The sequence below is a fragment of the Callospermophilus lateralis genome, chromosome 1, assembly GCF_048772815.1.
Source record: "Callospermophilus lateralis isolate mCalLat2 chromosome 1, mCalLat2.hap1, whole genome shotgun sequence".
NCBI classification, from domain to species: domain Eukaryota; kingdom Metazoa; phylum Chordata; class Mammalia; order Rodentia; family Sciuridae; genus Callospermophilus; species Callospermophilus lateralis.
Window position 1 is genome coordinate 223,416,510 of NC_135305.1, and position 23,585 is coordinate 223,440,094.

At 63.7% G+C, this 23,585-nt stretch overlaps 3 protein-coding genes across 3 annotated transcripts in view; 2 read left to right on the forward strand and 1 right to left on the reverse strand.

Moving 5' to 3' along the window:
- The first annotated feature begins 51 nt into the window (after window positions 1–51).
- On the forward strand, window positions 52–16,362 carry Lmnb2 (lamin B2). The gene is made up of 12 exons (XM_076872333.2): window positions 52–315; window positions 7,199–7,335; window positions 9,664–9,820; window positions 9,894–10,019; window positions 13,524–13,694; window positions 13,946–14,071; window positions 14,268–14,488; window positions 14,571–14,859; window positions 14,937–15,044; window positions 15,407–15,526; window positions 15,707–15,817; window positions 16,239–16,362. The coding sequence occupies exons 1-12, from the start codon at window positions 52–54 to the stop codon at window positions 16,278–16,280; spliced, it is 1,872 nt and encodes a 623-aa protein (XP_076728448.2). The 3' UTR covers window positions 16,281–16,362.
- A 2,048-nt stretch (window positions 16,363–18,410) lies between these two features.
- On the forward strand, window positions 18,411–19,417 carry Timm13 (translocase of inner mitochondrial membrane 13). The gene is made up of 3 exons (XM_076872347.1): window positions 18,411–18,616; window positions 18,693–18,761; window positions 18,961–19,417. Exons 1-3 carry the CDS (start codon window positions 18,497–18,499, stop codon window positions 19,057–19,059), a joined length of 288 nt encoding a protein of 95 aa, XP_076728462.1. The 5' UTR covers window positions 18,411–18,496; the 3' UTR covers window positions 19,060–19,417.
- A 337-nt stretch (window positions 19,418–19,754) lies between these two features.
- The window catches only part of Tmprss9 (transmembrane serine protease 9), a 34,553-nt gene continuing 30,722 nt past the window's right edge, over window positions 19,755–23,585 (reverse strand). The window contains exons 16-19 of the mRNA XM_076852206.2: window positions 21,410–21,581; window positions 20,582–20,847; window positions 20,363–20,499; window positions 19,755–20,017 (exon numbers count right to left, since the gene is read on the reverse strand). Coding sequence (XP_076708321.2) covers window positions 19,856–20,017; window positions 20,363–20,499; window positions 20,582–20,847; window positions 21,410–21,581 — 737 coding nt within the window. The 3' untranslated portion in view covers window positions 19,755–19,855. The remainder of the gene's footprint in view (window positions 20,018–20,362; window positions 20,500–20,581; window positions 20,848–21,409; window positions 21,582–23,585) is intronic.

Sequence of the window (23,585 nt, forward strand, 5' to 3'; positions counted from 1 at the left end):
CGGCGGCGGGCCGCGGGCGGCGGCGGCGCCATCTTGCGCGGCGCGGATTGAATGAGCGCGCCGAGCCTGGGCCGCCGTCGGGAGCCGCGCAGGCCGCGAGCCGCCGCCGCCATGGCCTCGCCGCTGCCCGGCCGCGCGGGCGGGCCCGCCACGCCGCTGTCGCCCACGCGCCTGTCGCGGCTGCAGGAGAAGGAGGAGCTGCGGGAGCTCAACGACCGCCTGGCGCACTACATCGACCGCGTCCGCGCGCTCGAGCTGGAGAACGACCGGCTGCTGCTCAAGATCTCCGAGAAGGAGGAGGTGACCACGCGCGAGGTACGCGGCTCCCGGGGCGGGGGGCCGCGCGGCGGTGCTGGCCGGGGCTGTTCCGGGACCTGCGGGAGCTCCAGGGGCGGGCACCGGCCGGCGGGCCGCGGGGTCTCGGGGGGCCGGCCGGCCAGGAGCGACTGCCGCCCGCGGTGGTCGGGGATCCCCCGGGTGAGAGGGGCGTTTTGAGGGGTCCCTGAGGGACAGGGGCAGAGAGCAGACGGCGCACCGGGGAGGAGGCCGTCGGGGGACTCCCAGCAACAGGTGCCGCGGGGCAGCGGTGCAGCCCGGGCCGCCCTCCAGGAAGGGGTCCTGGGGGCTTGGGCGGCCTTGCGCCCCAGCGCCACCTCGGTGGCCCGGTAGACCCAGGTGTGCAGGAGGAATCTGGGCGCTGCACTCTCCTGGGGGAAACGGGGCGGCCGGCCTCTGGGACCTGGAGGGGGCTCCACAGTGGTCCCGGAGCTCAGGGACTTTGGAGGGACCCTGGGGTGGGAGCTGGGAGGCTGGAGTGGGTGGGCCTGCAGAGGGGTGGGGATCTGAGGAATGGGCTCTGATGGGGACTCCCCGAGTCCCATGGGGAATCTGGGTGGCCCGGAGCTTGGCCTGGAGGACAGCACTGGCCTCGTAGGCACCACCTGGGGCTTGGGAAGGAGGGGTAGGCACTGGGTGTCCATCCAACCCAGGAGGAGGCTTTGGGCTCTGGGAGTTCTGCCCTGGGGGTGGTGAGGGCTGTCTCTCCAGGGTCCTGTGTGGGGTCTGTCCTGGGGAGGAGATGCTGTCCCCTGCCATCCCCTGGAAGCTCTTTTCTCCCTCTCACCGACCATTCGCAGTCCAAGGGCGAGTCAACACAGAGGGCAGGAGCAGCACCCACTACTTGGTTTCTGTTCTGAGGTTTGGGTCCCTGAGTCCCAGGATCTCATCCTGAGAGCTGCCACTGAAACCTAGATTTACCAGGGGCCCTGCCTTCCCACTCAGGAGAGGGGGTGAAGTGGGGGGCTTCTGGGGAAGCTGGGTTAGGGCAAGGTGGGTTTCTGGGAGCTACCTCCCCTGGGGTGGTTGTTAGTGGGGCCACAACAGAATAGATGTTTTACAAAATGAAGTAATAAAACAGGACAGTGCCCAGAGGCATGTATCCGTGTTGCTGCTGGATGGAGCTGGGGGCAGGAATGCTAAAACACAAAAAGCTGCTTGGTGGAGGGGAGGGAGCTGGAAGGTGTGGTGGTGCCACCCTCGGGCTGCCAATCCAGGTTCCCTTTTGTTTCCCGTCCTGTGCTGGGGATGGAACCCAGGGCCTTCACGTGTTGGTCAGGTGCTGACCAGAGACTGCTGAGCTGCATCCCTAGCTCGCTCTCTCCCCTTTTTTTTTTTTCCTAATTTTTTTTAGTTGTAGATGGACACAAATGCCTTTATCATGTGGTGCTGAGGTTGGAATCCAGTGCCTTAGACATGCCAGGAGAGTGCTCTCTCACTGAGCCCCAGCCCCCAGCTCTTTTGGAAACAGCATCTCCCTAAGTTGCTCAGACAGGCAGTCCTTCTGCCTCAGCCTGCCCAGTTGCTTGGGATTACATGTCCGGCACCTGCTTTTTAATCTGCATGACTGGACAGGCACCAGCCTCTTTGAGCCTTGGTTTTGCCATCTGTCCAGTGGGGGCAGAGTTGTCCCATCTTGGCAGGGCCACCGCCTGGGCACACATGCTATCCTCAGGACAGGAGCCTGGTTCCTGCCTGGCAGAGTGGCTTGGCATTCAGGGTTGCAGCTGTCTCTTGTCTTTGGACCTCTGTCGTCCACGAACCTTTGGGTCTGGCAGGCATGCAGGAAGTGCTGCGCTGGCCCCCACTGGAGGTCTACCCGAGGGACCTGATCCAGCCATCAGTGTCCAGGTGTGGCTTTGGTGTTTCTCAGTCCTGTAAAGGGGAGCAAGAGATGCTGTGCAGGGGGAGGGGGTGTGACGCGCTGCCTCATCCTTAGCACCAGCTGCAGTGTTGGGAGAGCTTGGGGCTGATAGTGCCCCTGTCACACTATAGCTGGTAGTGCCCCTGCAGGGATGCTGGGGGCGGTCCTGTGGGGTCCAGAGGAAGTGGACCCACTAAGGAGTACTGGGATGCCATGCAGGGTGCCTGCTTCGCCTCTGCAGCTCCTGACACCTGGTGGAGGCTGCCTCCAGGGCAAGCTTGGCAGACTCTGGGGACCAGAGGTTGTCACAGCTGGGGGCCATGCTGCTCAGACCAAGACTGCCTTCCACAGTGTCAACTGAGACCTGGAGGAGATGGGATTAGGGGTCCTCTGAGGGTGCCTGCAGAGCTGTAGGAGCTGGCAGGTGCCTGAGCCCTCCTGCCCACACGCCTGTGCACACCTTCCGCTGTCCTTACAGAAACCAGTGCTGGGCTTGGTGTGGATTCTGGACCTGCCCCGGGCTGCCTTGGTTGGTGTTGTTTTGGTGGAGTGGCCAGTGCCACTATGGGTGGCCACATGCGCCTGGCCCTGCAGGCTCCAGATCAGAGTTTGTTGGAGAAGGATCTCGGGGTGCTGGGGGGTAGGGGAACCCGTGCCTGTGCAGGTGTGGGGTTCCCAGATGTGGGAGCAGGTGCTGCAGGAGCTGGGAGGAACTTGGCCTGGGCTTTCTCCCCCACCTGGCCTGCCCAGTGTTCTGCTGGGGGATTGGGGCTCTCCAGTGGAGGGGTGCCACCCTGTGTCCATGCTGCCCAGGGAAAGAAAGCCCACTGGGTTGTCTGGACCCCACCTTCGGGCCAGTGCATGCATCCCCAGTTGCTGGGATTCCTCAAGCTTGGCAGGATCCCGTGAAAGACAAGACAAATGGCCGGTGTCCCGGTGTCCAGGGCAGGGGCGGGTGGCCCTGCCAGGAGCACACCTGTTGCCACCCTCCTGGCTCTGCAGGTCAGGCCAACCAGATGGCCTCCATCTCCTCCACTCAGCTGTGGCTGAGGGTGGAGCCACTACAGGCGATGCGGAGTGGACAGCGGGCAGAGCTCTGTGCCCATGGGGCTCCCTGGGCACATGGAGAGGTGCAGGTCTCCTGTGGCTGTCCAAGCAGGTGGGGCGGAGATGGCCTCATCAAGGCAGCGTGGCTTGTGCAGACCTCTGATGCCCTCCCCATGCCCGTTTCTGCCCCAGGGCCCTGTCTGGACCTGACATGCCCCTGGGCATCACATCTCCTTGGGTTCTTCTGAGTGTTTCCCAGACTCGTCTTGGGTGCCCTGGACAGCCTTAAACAGGATGGGTCGGGTTTGTAGGCTGCCCTCGCTCGTTGGGTGAGGTAGATAACATTTTGATGGAATTTTTTAAAATAAGCAAAATTTGAAAAATTTGATGAATAAAGTTATCAAAAGTCTAAACACACGCATGTCCGAGTTGCTGGTGTGCCCAGCGCTGAGCTTGTCTTTGCTGGTAACTGGTGGCCACACGTCCTGGGAGTGGTGAGGGAGCGCAGGATGGGGCGGTCCAGTGGGCAGTGTGGGCACAGAGGTGATGTGCGCTGGTGCCGTGTGCCAGCTCCGCCATGTAACAAGGCCTGAGGAGAGGGCCTTCTAAAGCCAGCGTCGCCTTCTGAGGGTCCCGCACGTGCTGGGTGGTCTGGCTCCTGGGGTTGGGCAGCACACCTGTGCCGTCACTCCAGCCTGAGGACAGGACGGGTCCCTAGTGACCTCAGACCTCCTGCTAGGCCACCCTTTAAGGTTCCACCCGCTCCCAGTAGCTCCACCCTGGGGCCAGGCCTTTAACACATGGGCCTTTGGGGACATTGGGGACCTAACCTAGCACCCTTCTCTGGGTGTCCTGTCACACCACCCCTGGGCTGGGAGGTGGGGTTGGGGGCAGAGGGCAGGGTTGTGCATGTGCATGTGCCCGGTTGGGGCCGGAGTGGCACTTTTGTCAACACAGAGCTCATTCTGCAAGTTAGCTCCTGGGAAGGAGCTGAGGGTGGCCCCAGATGGCCTCTGGGCAGAGGCAGGGAGAGGGTGGCCAGAGCCTCGGAGGGTGGGCGTGCTCTCTCACCCACCCCGTGTCCTGCAGACTTGACATGCCCTGAGCCCAGGGGTCTGGAGGAGGCCCTTCCTGTGTCTGGGCAGTGGGCCTGGCCACCTTGGCATGGGGGAAGGCCTGGAGCTGCTGCCCAGAGTGGTAGGGCCAGTGAGGCTGTCAGTCCTCTCCTGGTGTCCTGGGTGTCCTGGGTGCCCTGGGTGCCCTGGGTGCCCTAGCTTGGCCTTCAGAGTCCACTCAGTCCCAAGCAGCCTGGCTCCGTCTGACCCCACAGCTGTCAGCACGGGCCCTGAGGTCGCCACGTGGGCTGAAGCCAAGCACGGTCCTGCTGTGATGCAGCCCTGCGTGTGCGCTCGCCCAGGTGAGCAGGGCTGCGTCCCAGCGCCCAGGGACAGCCCTCCTCAGTGACCAGGTCTCTTTTTGTCCTGGGTGTGGAATCCAGGAGCCCTTAGCCACTGGGCCACGCCCCAGCACTCTTCGTCTGGGGTCAGGCTCTCACTGAGGGGCCCAGGGCCTCCCTGAGCTGCTGGGGCTGCGGGAGCTCAGCCTCCGAGCCGCTGGAGCACAGGGTGTGCGACCGTGCCTGGCCTCCAGTCCCGGCTTCTAGGACCTGCTCCTCACCCTGAGGAGCAGCCAGCCTTCCCAGCCCTGTACCCAAAGGCCACATCCTGCCTCTGGACTCTCCTGTCCTGGTGTCTCCTGTCACTGGGTCACAACCATGGCCTTGTGTATCTGGCTGTCACTGAGCACCAGGTCCTCAGGTCCAGCCATGCTGCAGCTTTGTCACTTTGCTCCTGCCTGTGGCTGAGGGACGCTCCAGGTATACGGGCCATCTGCCCGTCTGTCAGTGGACGCCTGGGCTTCAGGCTCTGGTGGTTGTGAGAGCTGCCCAGTGAGCACTTGTGGGGGTCTCCTGTCGGGTGCTCTCCCTTGGGAGGTGCACCCTCAGGGGGTGCAGGGGGCTGCTGGCTCAGGGTCTCCCTGGCTTCCCGGGGAGGAGGCCCCAGCCTGTGTTCCACAGCAGCTGAGCTGCCCCGTTCCACACCTGTGGCTGTCAGTCTTTGTGACTGACGGCCAGCGGGTGTGAGGTGGAGCTCGCTGCGGTCGGGCTCACATACTTCAGAACACATTAGCGCATAGCTTCGCGTGTGCAGCAGGGGACAGGGCACGAGGGCCCGCAGGCAGCCCGTTCTGCTCCCCTGGCACACAGGGCTGGGACGGGACAAGCCACATGTGGGGCAGCCAGGTGTGGGCTGGCTGTGGCCCAGCAGGCTGACGGGACTGAGGTGGCTGCCTGCAGAAGCCTGCCTGTGTACCCAGTGCCCCCACAGGCCCCCTCTAGGGACGGCGTGGGTGGCCTGGCTCCAGCCACCAGCTGGTGTCCCCAGCGGCTGGCTCAGGCAGGCTGGAGGAACCCTGCTCTTCCCTGGCCTGCTGGTGGCTGGTGCTTGTCTGTGGAGAGGTCTCTGGTCCCAGGGCACAGGGAAGGCAGGGCCAGAGCCTAGCCAGGACCCCAGCCTGAGGATACCAGCGCAGCCACGGGAGGGAGGCGGCCCGTCTTGTCAGCTTTTGTGCTGCTGCAGCCGAAAGGCTGGCACACTGAGACGGGGGAAGGGGACGCTGGCTCGGGACTTCACAGGTTTCAGTCCACAGACAGGCACCGTCCCTGGGTGGGCGGGAGGCTGGGGAGGGCGGGGGAGTGTGGGGAGAGACACTGCTCGGTGCTGATCAGGAGGCCTGAGAGTCCACTCTCCAGATAGACGTGCACCCCAAGGGCGCACCCGGGACCCCACCCGGGTCACCCCTACTCCCTCAGCCTCAGCCTGCCTCCAGGTCACCCGGGTCACCCCCTCCTCAGCCTCACCTCACCTCCAGGTCACCCAGGTCACCCCCTCCTCAGCCTCACCCCACCTCCAGGTCACCCAGGGACCCCCTCCTCAGCCTCAGCCCACCTCCAGGTCACCCAAGTCACCCCCTCCTCAGCCTCACCTCACCTCCAGGTCACCCAGGTCACCCAGTTGGGGTGAGAACACTGATGAGGGAAGGGACTCATGACCCATCGTGTCCCCTCAGAACCTTCTAGCACGGTCTCACGTGAGCTTTGGGGGACCCCTCACGTCCAGACCTTAACAGGGCCCATGTCCCCCCGTGTGGAGGGACACAGGCCCCGCAAAGCAGCCAGAGTGGCTTTGTGGCCAGGTACTTCTGGAGAAGAGGCGTGTGGAGTCAGACCAGTGGCCGAGCTCGGGCAGTGGGACCCAGGACCAGGTTTGGGGATGCTGGTAGCTTTCGTGATTGGGGAGTTACTGGCATGGAGTGGACAAAGGACAGGGACACTGCTCAGCACCCTGCAGTGCCCAGGACGGCACCTCAGAGAATGACCTGGGCCCTTGTCCACAGTGCCCAGGGGAGACCCTTGGTCATGTGTTCCCCCAATTCTTGGATTTTGGAAGCTGAGAATGTGAAAAATGTATGTGACGTGGCCATGACTGCTGCCCAGGGGCTCGAGTATCCAGAGGTGGTTGGTCCTCGCTGTCCCAGGAGGCCGGCTGAGGCCTGTTTTCCTGTGGGTCAGGTTCCCTCTGGGCATGTGGTGCTCCGGGCATAGGTGAGTCCAGGGCCTCTGGGCGCCACCTGTCCCCTGAGCTGGGGTGTGGGAGGGGAGACAGATCATTCCAGAAGGGGTCACCGTGGGGGGGCTCCTGGGCCCTAGCTGTTCAGCTTTCCTGCTGGAGAGTCTGCCCCTTGCTGACCCGACAGGGCACTGTGTCCCGAGTGAGCCGGGTGACGTGGCCAGCACCCTGGCCGCCGCTGTCTTGCCGGGTGTGCTGCACCTGGGGCAGCTGAGTGCCTGGGCGCTGCGCTACGCTCCCCCCACTGTGCGCTGTCTCGCAGGTGAGCGGCATTAAGGCGCTGTACGAGTCGGAGCTGGCGGACGCCCGCAGGGCCCTGGACGAGACTGCCCGGGAGCGTGCCCGGCTGCAGATCGAGATGGGCAAGCTGAGCGCGGAGCTGGAAGAGGTGCACAAGAGGTAGGAGGGTTGGGGGCTAGCCGTGTGGCCTGGACACGAGTGGGTGACCGGGCGGCTGACGCTGGAGAGGGGGGCTGAGGCGACCTGGTCTTTCCTGGTGTTCACACAGCGAGCACCCTGTGCACACCCTCACTTAAACCAGGGACACGCAAGGACAGTAGTGAGGGCCTTGCGCCATGTGCCTTCCTGCCCTGCCCCTTGGGCAGGCCCTGTGTCAGGAGGTCCTATTGGCCTCAGGCGTGTGACCCTGGGCTTTTGGGTGGGGGGCTTGACTTCCCTCAGTTGACAGCTCTTACTGGAGTTGGGCTCTGCAGGCATTTCTGCACCACCACCCACAGGTCCCAAGTGCTCTGGGCAGGAGCCCGTGGGCGTCTCCCCCGCTGCTCCCCCCACAGCTGCTCCCCCCACAGCTGCTCCCCCCAGAGCTGCTCCTCCTCGGAGCTGCTCCCCAGAGTGCTCCTCCCCAGAGCTGCTCCCCCCAGAGTGCTCCCCCAAAGCTGCTCCCCCCAGAGTGCTCCCCCCAGAGCTGCGGTGCTGTCCTCCCGCTTTGCCCCAGGCCTGGTTCAGCTTCAGAGGTGCCTGTGGGCTTCTGCCGCTCCCTGCTGGTAGGAGGGTCATGTGGCCTCCTGGAGGGAGTTGCTCATCTGGGTGTCCCCAAGATCATTGGTGACTCAGCCCTGGTTTGGGGATAGGCAGCTGGTGGCCTGAGACCCGGGTTACGTCCAGGTTGAACTGTAGCCCAAGTGGTCACCGGGGGCCTCGTGGCCAGTGGTGCCTGGGCCCCGTAAGTGGTGTGTGTGGGGTCCTACTCCTCATGGTGTCCCTTTGCCAGGAGAGGTCACCTTCCAGGTTGGCCCAGGCACCCCTCACCCTCCTGCCCAGGAACCAGGGCTCCAAGGGACCGTCTGAGTCCTCCCAGTGACCACGAGCCAGAGTTTAGGCTTGAGCAAGGACAGATCACCTGGACCTTGCACGTTCCATTTGGTATCCCACCCGTCCCTCAGCTGGCAGCTGACCCCAGGTGGACACTGGGCGGCCATCAAGCTGCCCCCTCCATGGAGCCTGCTTTGTGGTTGATAAGCAGGTTTGAGCCAGGTGCAGTGGCCACGCCTGCCATCCCAGCCACTCAGGAGGCTGAGGCTGGAGGGTCACAGGTCTAGGCCAGCCCTTAAGATAAAAGGACTGGATGTGGCTGAGGGGGACACCTTCCCAGCCCGCAAGGCCTGGTTCTGCCCTGGGCACTCGGGGAACTCCTAGGGGCTGCGTGCTGCCCACTGGAGGGGTCTGCACCACCCGGGAGCCACCCCGTGCCCCCAGACTGTCGGCTTCAACCGCTAGTCTTGGCCCAGGGTGCTGCTCAGTGACAGAGCCCTTGCCTGGTGTGCGTGAGGCCCTGGGTTCTGTCCCCAGCACTTATGTGAAGTTCCCCTTAATTTGGAGGAAATAATTGCTTTCAAACAGTAAATACCCTGGGCTGACTTCTGACCTCTGACCTGGGTGTCCGTTCCCTGACGCAATTTCCTCAAGCTTCGTGCCCGGCTTCCCTCAGTGATCACGACTCATCTGGTCACTGTCCCCAAACTCAGTCACCTTCCTAACAGGTTTGGTCTGGTGTTTTTCTTCTGCTAACAAATCAGTTGCCAAAGATCCATGGTGACAAAGGCAGGTGGCCTCACGGAGGACCCCACCAGTGGGCCCGGCTCCTGGTGGCCCCAGGGAGCTCTTGCACCTGATTGGAGCTGCGTCAGCCCCTTGGTGCTCAGAGGAGGGGCTGCCGCCATGGCCAGAACCCTGCCCTCGGCAGCGGCCTGCGGGACCTGCCCTTCCAGACCGACTCCTCTGCTCCTGGCCGCCTGGCCGCCTGGCCCAGCTCCATCCTGCAGGCCAACCTCTTCTCCCAGAAACAGTCGTGGCCCAGCCCCGCTGTCCCCAGGGCCGGCCTCCCTCCTAGCGTGGCTTCCCGTGGCCTCTGAGCAGAGACCCCAGGAGGGGTCCCGGGTGGCTCGCGGTGTGAGAGTGGCTCCTCCCCACAGCCATGCGCAGCCGGGGTGTTCCCAGAGCCCTCAGAAGCCACAGGTGCTCCCGTGTCTCAGGTCTGGTGTTCGCTGCCTGATGTCCAAGCCGGGCAGGCGCCGGCAAGACCCCGCGCGCGTCCCCCGTTCCTGTGAACTCCCCGTTCAGCCCAGAACTCCCAGGAAAGGACACTAGTGCCACTGCTTCCAGTGGTGGGGGCCGCTCTGCGTGGCCTCTCCGGCCCCTTCAGCCGAGGGCCTCCTCATGGCAGACGGCCACGCTGTCCCCTGGCTCACCTGGCCTCTTGACCTGCAGTGCCAGCAAGAGGGAAGGCGAGCTCTCGGTGGCCCAGGGCCGCGTGAAGGACCTGGAGTCCCTGTTCCACCGGAGCGAGGTGGAGCTGGCCGCCGCCCTCAGTGACAAGCGCAGCCTGGAGAGCGACGCGGCCGAGCTCCGGGCCCAGCTGGCCAAGGTAGGCCCAGCTCCTGGGGCCGGGGCTCCGCGGGAGGCGTGCGTAGCACGTCCTCAGCTACACTCTGTCCCAGGCCGAGGACGGTCATGCCGTGGCCAAGAAGCAGCTGGAGAAGGAGACGCTGATGCGTGTGGACCTGGAGAACCGCTGCCAGAGTCTGCAGGAGGAGCTGGACTTCCAGAGGAGCGTGTTCGAGGAGGTGAGTCCGCCCGCGCCCCGGCCGCCGCCTTCGCCTCCACCTGCGCCTCGCTCTGTAAGGACACTGCCATTGGACTGAGGCCCCGAGTGGTCCAGAACCCGCCTGCGGCCTGGGTCCTGCACAAAGACCTGTTGCCACCCACGGCACAGCGCAGGCTCTGGGGGTCGGGACGCACACACGTCTTTTGGGGGCCACCATTCATCCACCCCAGGGCCCCTCCCCTCCCAGCCACCTGCTCCCTCCCCACCACCTCCTAACGTGGTTCCTGGCTTCTTAGGACACTGGGGACAGGGGGCCTCAGGCAGATCAGCCAGGCTCCTGTGTCCTCTGGGGTGGGGCCAGGCCTGGCCCCCTCGGATTCTGCAGACGCCACCATCACAGAGCCCTCTGTGTTGTCACAGCCATGGAATCCTTGGGCTGGGCTGGGCCGGGCGGGGCCACTTGATGGTCACTGCCGGGAAGACCTGCCAGAGGAAGGGATGCCCGTGCAGCTGAGGGACCGTGCCCGGCTCCAGCCAGGCCCAGCGAGGGTACCAGTCACCACGCAGGCCTGCGTGGGAGGCAGCCCCATGCGGGGATCTGTGAAGAGAGCCACGAGGGAGCCTGGACTCCTCAAGACGCCCAGGAGGGCACCTGAGGGAGGACCCACATCCCTGCAGGAACCCTTCAAGGCACCTGTGAGGGGACCCGCGAAGGAATCCATGAGGGACCCCGAGCCTGTGAGGGGACCCGTGGAGGAATCCATGAGGGACCCTGAGCCTGTGAGGGGACCCGCGAAGGAATCCATGAGGGACCCTGAGCCTGTGAGGGGACCCGCGAAGGAATCTGTGAGGGACCCTGAGCCTGTGAGGGGACCCGTGGAGGAATCTGTGAGGGACCCTGAGCCTGTGAGGGGACCCGTGGAGGAATCTGTGAGGGACCCTGAGCCTGTACGGGGACCCATGATGGAATCCATGAGGGACCCTGAGCCAGTGAGGGGATCCTTGGAGGAATCCATGAGGGACCCTGAGCCAGTGAGGGGACCCGTGGAGGAATCTGTGAGGGACCCTGAGCATGTTGGGGGACCCATGGAGGAATCCATCTGGGACCCTGAGCCCATGAGGGGACCCATGGAGGAATCCATCTGGGACCCTGAGCCTGTACGGGGACCCGTGATGGAATCCATGAGGGACCCTGAGCCAGTGAGGGGATCCTTGGAGGAATCTGTGAGGGTCCCTGAGCCTGTGAGAGATCCTGTGAGGGGATCCACAATGGAATCCATGAGGGATTCTGAGCCAATGAGAGATCCTGTGACGGGATCCACGATAGAATCCATGAGGGACCCTGAGCCAGTGAGAGATGCTGCAAGGGAACCCCTTAAGGAACCTGAACCCGTGAGGGGACATGTGAAGAAAGCCATGAGGGACCCCGAGCCCGTGAGGGGACCCGTGAAGAGAGCTATGAGGCACCCCGAGCCCGTGAGGGGACCCGAGCTCTTAAGGGGACCCATGAAGAAAGCCATGAGGGACCCCGAGCCCTTGAGGGGACCCGTGAAGAAAGCCATGAGGGACCCCGAGCCCTTGCGGGGACCCGTGAAGAAAGCCATGAGGGACCCCGAGCCCTTGCGGGGACCCGTGAAGAAAGCCATGAGGGACCCCGAGCCCTTGAGGGGACCCGTGAAGAAAGCCATGAGGGACCCCGAGCCCTTGCGGGGACCCGTGAAGAAAGCCATGAGGGACCCCGAGCCCGTGAGGGGACCCGTGAAGAAAGCCTTGAGGGAACCCGTGAAGAAAGCCATGAGGGACCCTGAGCCCGTGAGGGAACCCGTGAAGAAAGCCATGAGGGACCCCGAGCCCTTGAGGGGACCCGTGAAGAAAGCCATGAGGCACCCCGAGCCTGTGAGGGGACCCGAGCTCTTAAGGGGACCCGTGAAGAAAGCCATGAGGGACCCCGAGCCCTTGAGGGGACCCGTGAAGAAAGCCATGAGGCACCCCGAGCCTGTGAGGGGACCCGAGCTCTTAAGGGGACCCGTGAAGAAAGCTATGAGGGACCCTGAGCCCTTGAGGGGACCCGTGAAGAAAGCCATGAGGGACCCCGAGCCTGTGAGGGGACCCGTGAAGAGACCCCTGAGGGAAGCAGTGAAGAGATTCCTGAGGGGACTTGGGAAGATCCCCTTGAGGGATCCGCTGAGGAGACCTGTGAAGGCATCCTTGAGTAAACTTGGATGGGGACCTGTGGGAGGACCTGTGAGGGGACCCACCAAGAGACCCCCTAGGGGAGCCGCAAAGAGACCTGGGGAGCTGCCACGCAGGGGAGCCGCACAGGTGCCCGGGAAGGGCCCCTGCAGGAGGGGCGCCGAGGAGCGGGCACACCGGGTGCAGGTGGGTGTCTGCCCGGGCACCCTCAGAAGGTCCCTCTGGGCCGGCAGCCACCAGGGCTCCGACTCTTGTGCCCGGGCAGGTTTCCTGGTGTGGCCAGCGAAGATGCCTGGCTGGGCCTGCTGCCGTCGTCCCATCCCAGCCTCTGTCGAGGCCCAGGCCTCTGGCTCGAGCCGTTCGTGGTCTTTTTGTGTGTTGGGGGGTCCTGGGGACTGGACCCAGGCACTCACCCAGGCCATTCCCCAGCCGGGTCTCATGAAGTTGCTCAAGATGGCCTTGAACTTGTATCCCCTGCCTCAGCCTCCGAGGCACCGGGATTGGGGCGTGGCTCTGGGCCCCCGCAGTCGCAGCCATTGATGGCCGGGTCTTTTGAGTCTTTCTGCGGGGCTGAGCTCCTGTCAGGACTCGCGTGCTAGGCAAGCTCCTTACCGCTGAGCCCCAGCCCGACAATCTGTTTTACAGTCAAAGAACGACTTTAAAGAGAAGTGATCCCCATGAGATATAAAGTTCACCTTTTTTAAAAGTGTAGAATTAAGTGTTTTTAGAATCAGTTCTTCCCATTAATTCCAGAACATTCCATCAGTCCAAAAGGAAGCCCAGACCATGAGCATCCCCCTCATAGCCCAGCGCCTAGAGTCCACATCCGTCTCTGACTCTGTCACTTGTCTGTCGGGCTCTAGCACCAGGTCCTCTTCCCATGTGCAGTGCAGCCATGTCACCTGGCTCCTGCCTGTGGCTGAGTGACGCCCCAGGTGGATGGCCACTCCGTGTTCCTTCATCCACCCATGCCCATTTGGGCTGTGTCCACTCTTTGGTGGTCAGCAGGGCTGCTCCTGTGAACATATGTGAACAAGTAGCAGGGAGACGCCTGGAGCTTCTGAGGTCTGGTGTGAGAGACGGGCCACTGGGGAGTCCATCAGCGAGCTGCACCCCCAGCTCTGTTTCCATTTACTTTGAGCCAGGGTCTGGCCTTGGCCTTGAGAGAGGCACTTTTAAGCACTCAGGCTTTGCACTTGGGGTGTGGGACAGGGGCATGGGCACAGCAGGGCTGTGGGCTGCTCCCCTGGGCCCCTGCCTTCCTCCTGGGCTCTCAGTGGCCACCTCAGAGCCACAGTGCTGCAGGACCGCGGGCTTTGTCGCCACGCAGGAGGTGCGGGAGACGCGCCGGCGGCACGAGCGGCGCCTGGTGGAGGTGGACAGCGGCCGGCAGCAGGAGTACGATGTGCGCCTGGCGCAGGCCCTGGAGGAGCTGCGCAGCCAGCAGGACGAGCACGTGCGGCTCTACCGCCTGGAGCTGGAGCAGACCTACCAGGCCAAGGTGCGCCCCGTCCCCCTCCCCGCCCAGCCTCACTCCCCGTCTCCCCGCCCCGGCCTCACCTCCCCACCTCCCCGTCTCCCGGTCCCCCCGTCCCCCAGTCCCCCCATCCCCCCCATCCCCCTGTCCCCAGCCTCACCTCCCCACCTCCCCGTCTCTCTGTCCCCCCGTCCCCCCATCCCCCCCATCCCCCCGTCCCCGGCCTCACCTCGCAGGCTCCCCCGCCCCTGGCCTCACCTCCCCGTCTCTCCTAGCTGGACCATGCCAAGCTGAGCTCCGACCAGAATGACAAGGCGGCCAGTGCTGCCCGTGAGGAGCTGAAGGAGGCCCGCATGCGGGTCGAGTCCCTCAGCTACCAGCTCTCCAGCCTCCAGAAGCAGGTGAGGCCTGTGTCCTGCCTTGGGGCCGGGCTGGGCGGGGGCAGCCCTGAGTGCTGAGCGCTGACCGGGCCAGCTCCGGAGCCTGTTCTACAGCCCAGCTTCTGTCCCCACTGTGCTGAGAGGCCTGCTCGCCTGCTGTCCCACTAGGGGCAGCCCCAGAAGAGGCTGGGCTGACCTGGCCACCTGCCCCTCCCAGGCCAGTGCTGCTGAGGACCGCATCCGAGAGCTGGAAGAGGCCATGACAGGGGAGCGGGAGAGGTTCCGGAAGATGCTGGATGCTAAGGAGCAGGAGATGATGGAGATGCGTGATGTGATGCAGCAACAGCTGGCCGAGTACCAGGAGTTGCTGGACGTCAAGTTGACCTTGGACATGGAGATCAGCGCCTACCGCAAGCTCCTAGAGGGCGAGGAGGAGAGGTGGGCAGCAGGAGCAGGGCGGTCGTGGATACTGGGCCTGGCGTTTTCAGGGCCACCAGTCATACCTCCACACTACCCTTAGGCTGAAGCTGTCTCCCAGCCCATCCTCACGAGTCACCATCTCACGGGCCACCTCAAGCAGCAGCAGCAGCATGTCCACAGCTGGGCGTTCAAGCCGAAGCAAGCGCCGGCGTCTGGAGGCGGAGGAGCCCCCAGGCAGTGGCTCAAGTGGCATTGGCTCAGGCAGCATTGGCTCAGGCAGCAGCAGCAGCTTCCGCCTGGCCCAGCAGGCCTCGGCCACCGGCAGCGTCAGCATCGAGGAGATTGACCTGGAGGGCAGGTTCGTGCGGCTCAAGAACAACTCGGACAAGGTGAGCTGCTGGGCAGGGCACAGCCTTGTGCCGCGTACTGGTGGCCTGTGGGTCACCTGTGTGTGTGCCCCTTCCAGGATCAGTCCCTGGGGAACTGGAGGATCAAGAGGCAGGTCCTCGAGGGCGATGAGATCGCCTATAAGTTCACACCCAAGTACGTCCTGCGGGCCGGCCAGACAGTCACGGTAGGTGCATCAGGGAGGGGCAGGCGGGAGGCTGGCATCGGCCTTGGCTGGGTGCTGCAGGGTCCAGCTCTGCCCCAGGGTCAGCTGTGGGTCGTGGAGAGGTGCAGGGCTGAGTCCTGGCTGTTTAGGCTGGTGGGCACTGGTGAGAAGTGGCAGTTGTGGCCACGGAGGACCTTAGGTCCATTCAACTGACTGCCCAGCTGCTGTGAGCCCGGGTTGCGTCTGCATCCTGGAGGACCACCATCCATGAACAAGCCCAAGTGAGGCTGCAGTGCTTGGGCAATGAAGGGCCTCAGACTGGGCACCAGGTGCTGTCCACATCCAGATCCAGAAGACTGAGCAGGGCGTTCTTGGATTGACAGGTGTGGGCAGCTGGTGCAGGGGTGGCCCACAGCCCCCCCGCAACCCTGGTGTGGAAGAGCCAGAGCAGCTGGGGCTCGGGCGAGAGTTTCTGCACTGTGCTTGTCAATGCCGATGGAGAGGTGGGTATGAGCCTTTGGTGGGGTGCACTGCGCGCCCCCACACCTGCCCTCCACGTGCCACAGTCCTGGGGTGGAGCCCGGGGCCATACCCGCAGCACAGAGGCTGCAGCCCAGCAGTGACCCTGTCACACGGGACACTCAGCCTCAGTGTTGAGTGTCGGTGGTCCTCATCTGGTGCAGGAAGTGGCCACAAGGGCAGTGAAGCAGTCTTCTGTGCTGCGGGAGAACGAGAATGGGGAGGAAGAGGAAGAGGAAGCCGAGTTTGGCGAGGAGGATCTTTTCCACCAGCAGGTAGTGACCCTGTGCCCACCTGCCGCCTGGGCAGAGCACCTGGGTACAAGCATGCGCGCACTCACATGCTTGCTGGGCTGCAGGGCCCGGATCCCGCCATCCCCTGGTGTGCCCAGGCAGGGCTGGGGTGGTATGCTTGCCTCCTTCCTGCTGTGCAAATTCTGTGACATCAGGGCAGCTGGCTGTGGGGTCCCCAAGACATGGGGTGTCTCACTCCCCCTGGCTCAGGTGCCAGTTGCCTGCAGAATGCCTGGCACCAGAGTCGAAGCCAAGTTCAGTGCTTGTGTAGCTCAGGGTAGTGGAGGGATTGGAGGTTCTAGAAATAGGAACCGGTACCACACACCCCCTCCTTGGGTCGCCCAGCCAGGCCCGCCTCCCGGGCTGGGCCTCATGACTGCCATCCTTGCTTCCTTCCTCCCAGGGGGACCCACGGACCACCTCAAGGGGCTGCTGCCTGATGTAACCGAGCGCTCGGCATCTACACACTGTTCTTCACCCAGAGCCACTGAAAACTATTTTTCTATCATTGGCTTTCATTAGTCTTTGGTCTGTTTCTAGCTGATTTTTAAGCAAACTGCCAACTCATGCGGGTCAGTGTAGCCTAGACCTCACCTGAGCACACCTTGCCGCTTCAGACTCCCACCCTGCCCATTCCACTGCCTTCCACCCCCGGGGACCCTGAAGGCTGAGGAGCTGGGGCTGGGCCTGGGCCTGGGTGCTGTGGAGGGCCGCCTCTGCCTCAGTGGCGGACCTGGCCTGAGGAGGGACAGAAACCACCCCTGGGGGCTCGCGGTGGACAGAATGTGAAACTGTAGGGATTCCATAGCTATAGGATTTCTTGAACGCTTTTTAAAAACCTAATTCAGAATCCGGTTGTGACCTGGTTGGGGGGGCACTGTCACATTTACATCGAGATCTGGTGGTTCCACTTCGGCCACCAGAAGCCGTCCTTGCCTTGAGTGCGCTGAGCAGGGCCGGCTGGGGCTGGGGCTCTGACATAGCAGCTGGTCTGGCCTCCGTCCTGTTGTGGGCAGCAGGCTGGGATTCTGTGACCTGGCTTTCTGGGCCTCAGTTCTGAAGCTTTCCAGTTGCCACCCTGATCCTGCAGGGCTAGCAGGGCAGGAAAGGAGGATGCTCCCAAGACTGGTTAACACTGCTCAGAGGGGACACTGCTGACCTCGGGAGCAAAGGTCACTAGTGTTAGAAAGCTGAGTGCATGACAGCTGATTCCCAGCCCTCCCAGAGGAGCGTGGGTCTCCATCCTGGTGGAGTCTGGGGGAGAGGCCCCTGCTGCCTCCCATGTGCACGCATCCGTGCCGGGTCTTGTGAATTCTGAAGAAATGTTTCTCAGACGTGCAGATGAAAATGGACTCCTGTCTCCATGGCCCAAGCCCCACGCCTGGCTTCTGCTCACCCGGCAGCCCCTTCTACAGTCATACTCACCTACTCCCTCATAGGCCCGTTATTTTTTTAATGGATATTTATTTTTTTACATTTGTGAGTACGCAGGTTGCCAGGGCCACCAGGACAGGCAGATAGGTCATCCTCCCAGGGATGGCATGGGTGGGGGACCTGTCTCCATGAGCACCCAGTCTTTCACATGGCTGGCCTCCCTTGGAAAGTGCAGCTGGAGTTCAGACACTGATGCTGAAACACGTTCATGCGCTGTCCCCAGAAAGCAGCGGTAGGACACAAAACAGCCCTGCCCTGGCGTGGCCCCCTGCCCTGCAGTGTGGACAGGTGTGGTGCTTCTCTGGTCATTGGCTCTGGCTGCCCTTAACTGAGCCCCAGGCAGGGAGAGCACCAGTGCTGGCCGTCACCCTTGCTCCGGAGCTGTCCAGCTGCCCTGTTTTCAGAAGCCCCTGGCCACACACGTGGTGACCACTTACTGACAGTTCCTCGCAAGGTCCAGGCAGGGCAGGCTGCTGTCGGTGCTCAGCACCACTGCCTGTCCTGCTGTGGCCCTGCGCTGCCGGCCTCACTGCCTCCCAGGGCCGCCTGCTGGAGCCAGCCGCCCGAGGGGGTGGGCGCAAGGCAGAGTCCTGGGCTCCTGGAGCCCAGGTGCGTGACTGGCCCAGTGCCCACTGGGGCCAACAGGAGGTGGTCTGTAGCTGAGCCCTCGGCGGACCTGGCTACCACTCTTGGGAGACAGCTTGCCCCGCCCTCTGGGGCTGGGGCTGGGGCCGCGGCCCGTGATCCCCCTCGTCTACACTGGACTCCGGGAGACGCGGGCCCTTTGGCGTGCGTGGCTGGGTTTTGAGCTGCGTGTCGGATGTGCGGCTTTGCTGTCCCCTTCCACTAGTTGGCGACGCACATTTTGTGACCAGTGACTTTTGCACGATTCTCCAATAAACACTGGTTTTAACCAGCGCAGAGTCGGGCCCACCAAGGCGAGCATCCGTCGTGACTCCGCCCGCCGCGCAGACCTCTTTGTCGTTGGTAGACAGGTTTCCTCTCGGCTTACGCCCACCGCGCGGTGCGCACGCGCGGCGGGCCGGGGCGGGGCCTGGACGCGGAGCGACGCCGGGACTTAGGCCCCCCGCGCGTGCGCGTAGGGATCCGCGCGGCCTTGTGGGAGTTACGGTGCGGGTTCCGTTTCCCGTGGTGCCCTGGGCGGCCCGGCTTCCGGCGGCTGTGGGTCGGCGCGCGCGCGGCCGCGGCCGGGTGGACTGCGAAGCCATGGAGAGCGGCTTCGGCTCGGATTTCGGGGGCTCCGGCGGCGGGAAGCTGGACCCGGGGCTCATCATGGAGCAGGTGAAGGTGCAGATTGCCGTGGCCAACGCCCAGGAGCTGCTTCAGGTACGGGGCCCGCGGGGGCCGGGGTTGGGGGTGCCCGGGGGTGGCGTCGCGACTGAGGGCTCCCGTGTGTCCACAGAGGATGACCGACAAGTGTTTCCGGAAGTGCATTGGGAAGCCGGGGGGCTCCTTGGACAATTCGGAGCAGGTGAGACCCCACGCGGGGGTCTGGATCAGGGATCACCGGGTCCCGCCGCGGGCGACGGCGTCTACGCGTGCGCGCGGTGGGGGGGGGGGGGCGGAGCTGTTGCGCGTGCGCCGTAGCAGCCCCATGGCCTAGAGTTGGGGCGGGTGAACCGCTGCACACACGGCCAGAACCGAGCCTTGCGTCCTCTCCCCGCCCCCAGAAGTGCATCGCCATGTGCATGGACCGCTATATGGACGCCTGGAACACCGTGTCCCGCGCCTACAACTCGCGGCTGCAGCGGGAACGAGCCAATATGTAATCAGGAGGCACGTCACCATCCGGGGAGTCCACCCACGGGAGTCGCCCACCCGGGCTCATGTCCATCAACGTGCTTTCCGAGGCGGGATCCAACGAGTGCATACCGCCCATGGTCTATGAGGGTGGCGCAGTGCAGGGACAGTTGAGGTGTGCCTCTGCCAGCGAGTGCAACTTGGGTCTGTGCCCTTCCCAAGGCCTGGGAATCCACGGCCTCTCTCTTGGAGTACCCAGGTTAGCCGCCTTTCCTGGGCCGAGAATCCTTTGTTTGGACCTCTTGTGCGGTGGGAGGTGGTCAGGCCCCACTCAAATTGTGGTCTCTTGAGGATGGGCCAATAAATTGCTGACTGAGGGACAGAAAATCCCATGAATTTCCTTCCTGAGGGTTATGTGGGAGGAGAAGCCGTATGCTTCTGAGCGCCCTGCTCAGAGTGGACCTCAGCTTCCGTGGGGGCATCCGCTTCCCCTTGTTGCTTCTGGGCTGCTGGCTCATGGGTGGCGTTGCCAAACACCACAGGTGAGGCCCACAGCCAGGTAAGGGAGCTGCCCCTCTCTCTAGAGCTTATTTCCCTCCCTTCCACCTTTGGGAAAGGACAGGATGAGGCTTTTGCTGTGCCATGGAGGTGCGGAGCCAGGGGCAAGAGGCTGTGTTTATTGGAACAAAGTACACAGTCCAGCTGCCCCCCATACCCTTCCACCCTTCACTGCCTGCCCACCACCCAGCATCCTCTCTGCAGACTGGGTGGACAGTGTTTCCTCCTCCCTGTCTAACATCCTGGGCCTGGACAGCCACATGGTGGTCACTCCTCGATGTTTTGTCCTATCCAGCCTCTCACAGCAGCCACCCGAGTGTAGACACCTGGGAAATGAGGTCGACCACAGCCGTAGCCCCAGCTGGTGACCCCAGTTAGCACCCATCGGCCAGAGGGCTCCCTGCAGGCCAGGGGTCCCCCAGCATCACCCTGTGGGAGAGAAGAAAGGGTTACTCAGGCCAATCTCTCCCCTCTCTGCCCTTAGGCCATGGGAGGGCCCATCTGACTTGGGCATCCCTGAACAACTGACCACTACAGGAATGACTCCAAGTGAGTGGCTTCCTCAGAACTTCACTCATCTGGGAAATGGGTTCCACACTAGGGTGGTCCACTGGTACTGTTGGCGGATGTTTGTGGACGGGCCCTTTCACAGCTGCCTCTGCCCTGCCTGCCCGTCCTTGTGGTCAAGACCCTGGGGAAGGATGCCGGAGTGGGAACTGGCTAGTGCTAGGTCCAAGTGGGATGGCAGTGGGACCGCCCTCCTGGGGCGCTCACCGAGCAGCTGTCCACTCCGCCCTGTGGGAACCCAGCGCACAGCATACGGCTGCTGATCTGCACCGGGTAGAAGCGGCGGCACGTCTGCTCACTGAGGAGGCGCACAGCTGCCTTCTGCAGCTGCCGCGCCATAGAGCCTGGGAGGGGAGCGGGGAAGGGTCGGCTAGACCGCACCTGGCCGGCTGCCCCCAACCCCGCCACCCTGCTCCCGGCGCCTACCTCCCTCGCGCACGGAGCCCCAGCCAGTGATGACGCAGTGCGTGCCCTCAGAGGGCTGCCGTGCGGGCTCTGGCAGGCAGATAGGTCGCACCAGGTGGCTGCGGCGCACTGGCCTGGCCAACTCGAGCAGCGCCACATCGTAGTCAAGTGTGTAGCGGTTGTAGAAGGGGTGCTTGTAGATGCGCGCCACGCGCTCCAGCTGCCCCTCGGCGCCGCTCAGGAATGGCGTGCCGAAGAAGGCCACCCACTGCTTGGGGTCCCCATAGCTGTGGGATGCGCCAGCATAGGCACCGGCCCAGATCTTGGTGCACAGCCCTGCCTCTGCGGTGTCCCCCCGCCCCCACACCTGCCTTAGGCAGTTTCTCTGGAAATGGGGACAGAGTGCTCCCTCCCTTTTAGGTGAAGGGGAACCCACACCCGGAATGTGGTCAGCCACTGTTTGCTACCACGGGGTGGGCCTATTTTTAAAATGGTACTCTGAAGGGGGTTTGTGGTGACCATGAGGTCCCCTGCTGCAGCCTGCTTGTCCCCTCTGACTCCAAGTCCCTTGGGGGGGCGTGCCCTGAGCTGGGCCTCCCCTCTGGAGCACTATTCAGCTCCACTGAGCACCCTGCCAGGGAGAGGTCCTCTTGGGGAGGGGCACTAAGGTGGAAGGGGAGGGAAAGAAGTGAGCGCAACATTCCCCCATGGGCTCTGCGGCACCAGGTGTGGACCAGCGGATGCCCTGGGGAGGGGTGACCTGGCCAGCAGAGGCCCATAGCAGGCATCCCGGCCCAGAAGGGGAGGCAGTGGTGTGGACAGTGCCAGCGTGCGGGGCCGCGGACTCACACGTCAAAGCAGTGTGCAGCCGACAGCAGCCACCTCTCTGCCACCAGCACGGCTCCACAGCGGTGCTCCCTGCGCCGCAGCCACAGGCTCACCTGCCATGGCCACTCACCTCGACCTGCGGCACTGCCACCCACGATCCTGGCCAGTGCTCTGGCGGGCGACAGGCCGCAACCTGCAGGGAGGCAAAGTGAGCAATGAGGGGGACCACTGGGACCACCTCTGGGGCAGAGGGGTGGGCGGTGGGCGGCTACCCCAAGAGGCTAGGCCTGGCTCTCGGTCCTGCAGGGAGCCCTCTGGCCTGTCTGGTGACGTTTGAAGTTGGGTTCCTGGTTAGCTCAGCCGTAGGGCAGCACCTCCTGGGCCCATCCTGGAGCCACCTGTGTGTGTCTCAAGCCCATGGTAACTGAGTCCCCTCTTGCCCTGGGGGACAGCCCTGTGGTTCCTGGTGCCCTGTGCACCCTTCTTTGCCAGGATCCTTCCCCCAGGCTATGATCATCCCCATCCCCATGGGGTGACATCCCTGATGAAGTGCACACTTGGGACAGGGTGGTTCTGGGGGGTTGCAGGGAACCACCCCTGGGCCAGTAGCCACCTTCCTGCAGGGCACTTTCTTTGGCAAGACCCCCTTCCCTGGCCCTCTCCCACCACCCAGGTGGCCATCCTGCCCTGGAGGCTTGGGGAGAGTCCTGTCCCTGCCTTAGCAAACACAAAGGTGGCCAGGAAAGGAAGGGCTGGCATCCCCCACAGAAAGAAGGGGCAGACTGAGGGCTGGCTGCAGTGCTCTCTGCTGGCCTCGGACACCAGAGACCCCAGCCCCAGGAGGCCTGGGACCCCACGGAAGCACTGCCCCTCTTGTTAGGAATCCAGGTGGCCTGCACTGTGAGGGCCATGTCTTCATTTAGGGGAGCTCCTTGCCCCTTTGGGGACCCCAGTTAGGACCTCCCAGGCTGTGGCTAGTGAGAGGGCAAAGGTTAGCTAGGTCGGTGCCCAGGCCCCAAGAGGCCAGTGTGTGGGGGTGAGAGATGCTCCTTCCCCAAGCCATCTCTGCCTTCTTACTCGCTGAGATGGCACTGTCCAAAGCCTCGTCCACCCCGCCCCGGGGCCTCTCTCCACCCAGGCGCAAACTTCTAATAAGGGCTCTGCTGTGACTACCCACACTGCACTGTCCTTTGTCTTCACAGAGGTAGGACCTGGCTGTGCCTCGCAGGGCAGACCTGCTGTGGCCACGGCCACCCACACTGATGTGCTCTGAGCGGGTGAGCTCTGACCAACAGCACCCCATGTCCTCCATGCCTGCAGTAGCCTCTCTCCCTCTGGCAAGCCACCCCCCGTTAGATACTCCCTCGCTGTGCCCACCCTAATGTCCCTGGCCGTGTTGCTGGCCTTGTGGGCCCCATCAGACTTGTCCAGGGTACTGTATAAATGCGTGTGGGGGGAAGGCCACCTGCCCCCAGGCCCCTCATGACAGCCCTGACAGGCAGTGACTTGGGAGCCTCCCCAGCCTCCCCTGAGCTGGAGGGAGGGCAGTGCTGGGGGAGGGCTGGAGGCCTGGTCTGGGGGTGGGGAGACCCCCGGTTGCCCATGGTGACAGCGGGACCAGGGAGCTCAGGTGCAGTGGGGCTTCTGGGCAAACTGAGGCAGGAGATGAGGAGGGCAGTGTCCCCCAGCTGGCTCCCAGACAGGACTGCAGCCCCATGTGGATGGTCACCTCACCATCCCCCAAACCACGAGGGGCTCACTAGCTGGGCGGTGCCACCCAGTGCAGTTGCCCCCAGGACAGCGTTGCAGGAGGCAGGTTCTCCTGGACGCTTGCAGCCCCAGGCTGTGGGGGCGCACGGGGTGGGGGCTTCACTCCCGACCCTCACACTGCAGCTTCTTGTGGTTCTGGTGACAAGTCAGCTCCCACCGCGGAGCAGAGGGCAAAGGTATGGTCTCTCCTGGCCACACGTGGCCAAGGCTTGCTGCGCCTGGCAGCCTGGGTCCAGTGGAAGTGTCCCCTTCAGCCCACACTTCCGCCAGCAGCTGCCCCACACCCCTGCATCTCCACTTTGCTTCTCTTCCCCTCACACCTAGCCTGATGTCAACTGCTGTGTCCTGGGGTCCCCATTGCCTCCCCATGTGGAAGTCTCTCCCCATTATAGCCTGGCGCATGCCCCAGGGGCCTGGAGCAGCTTCC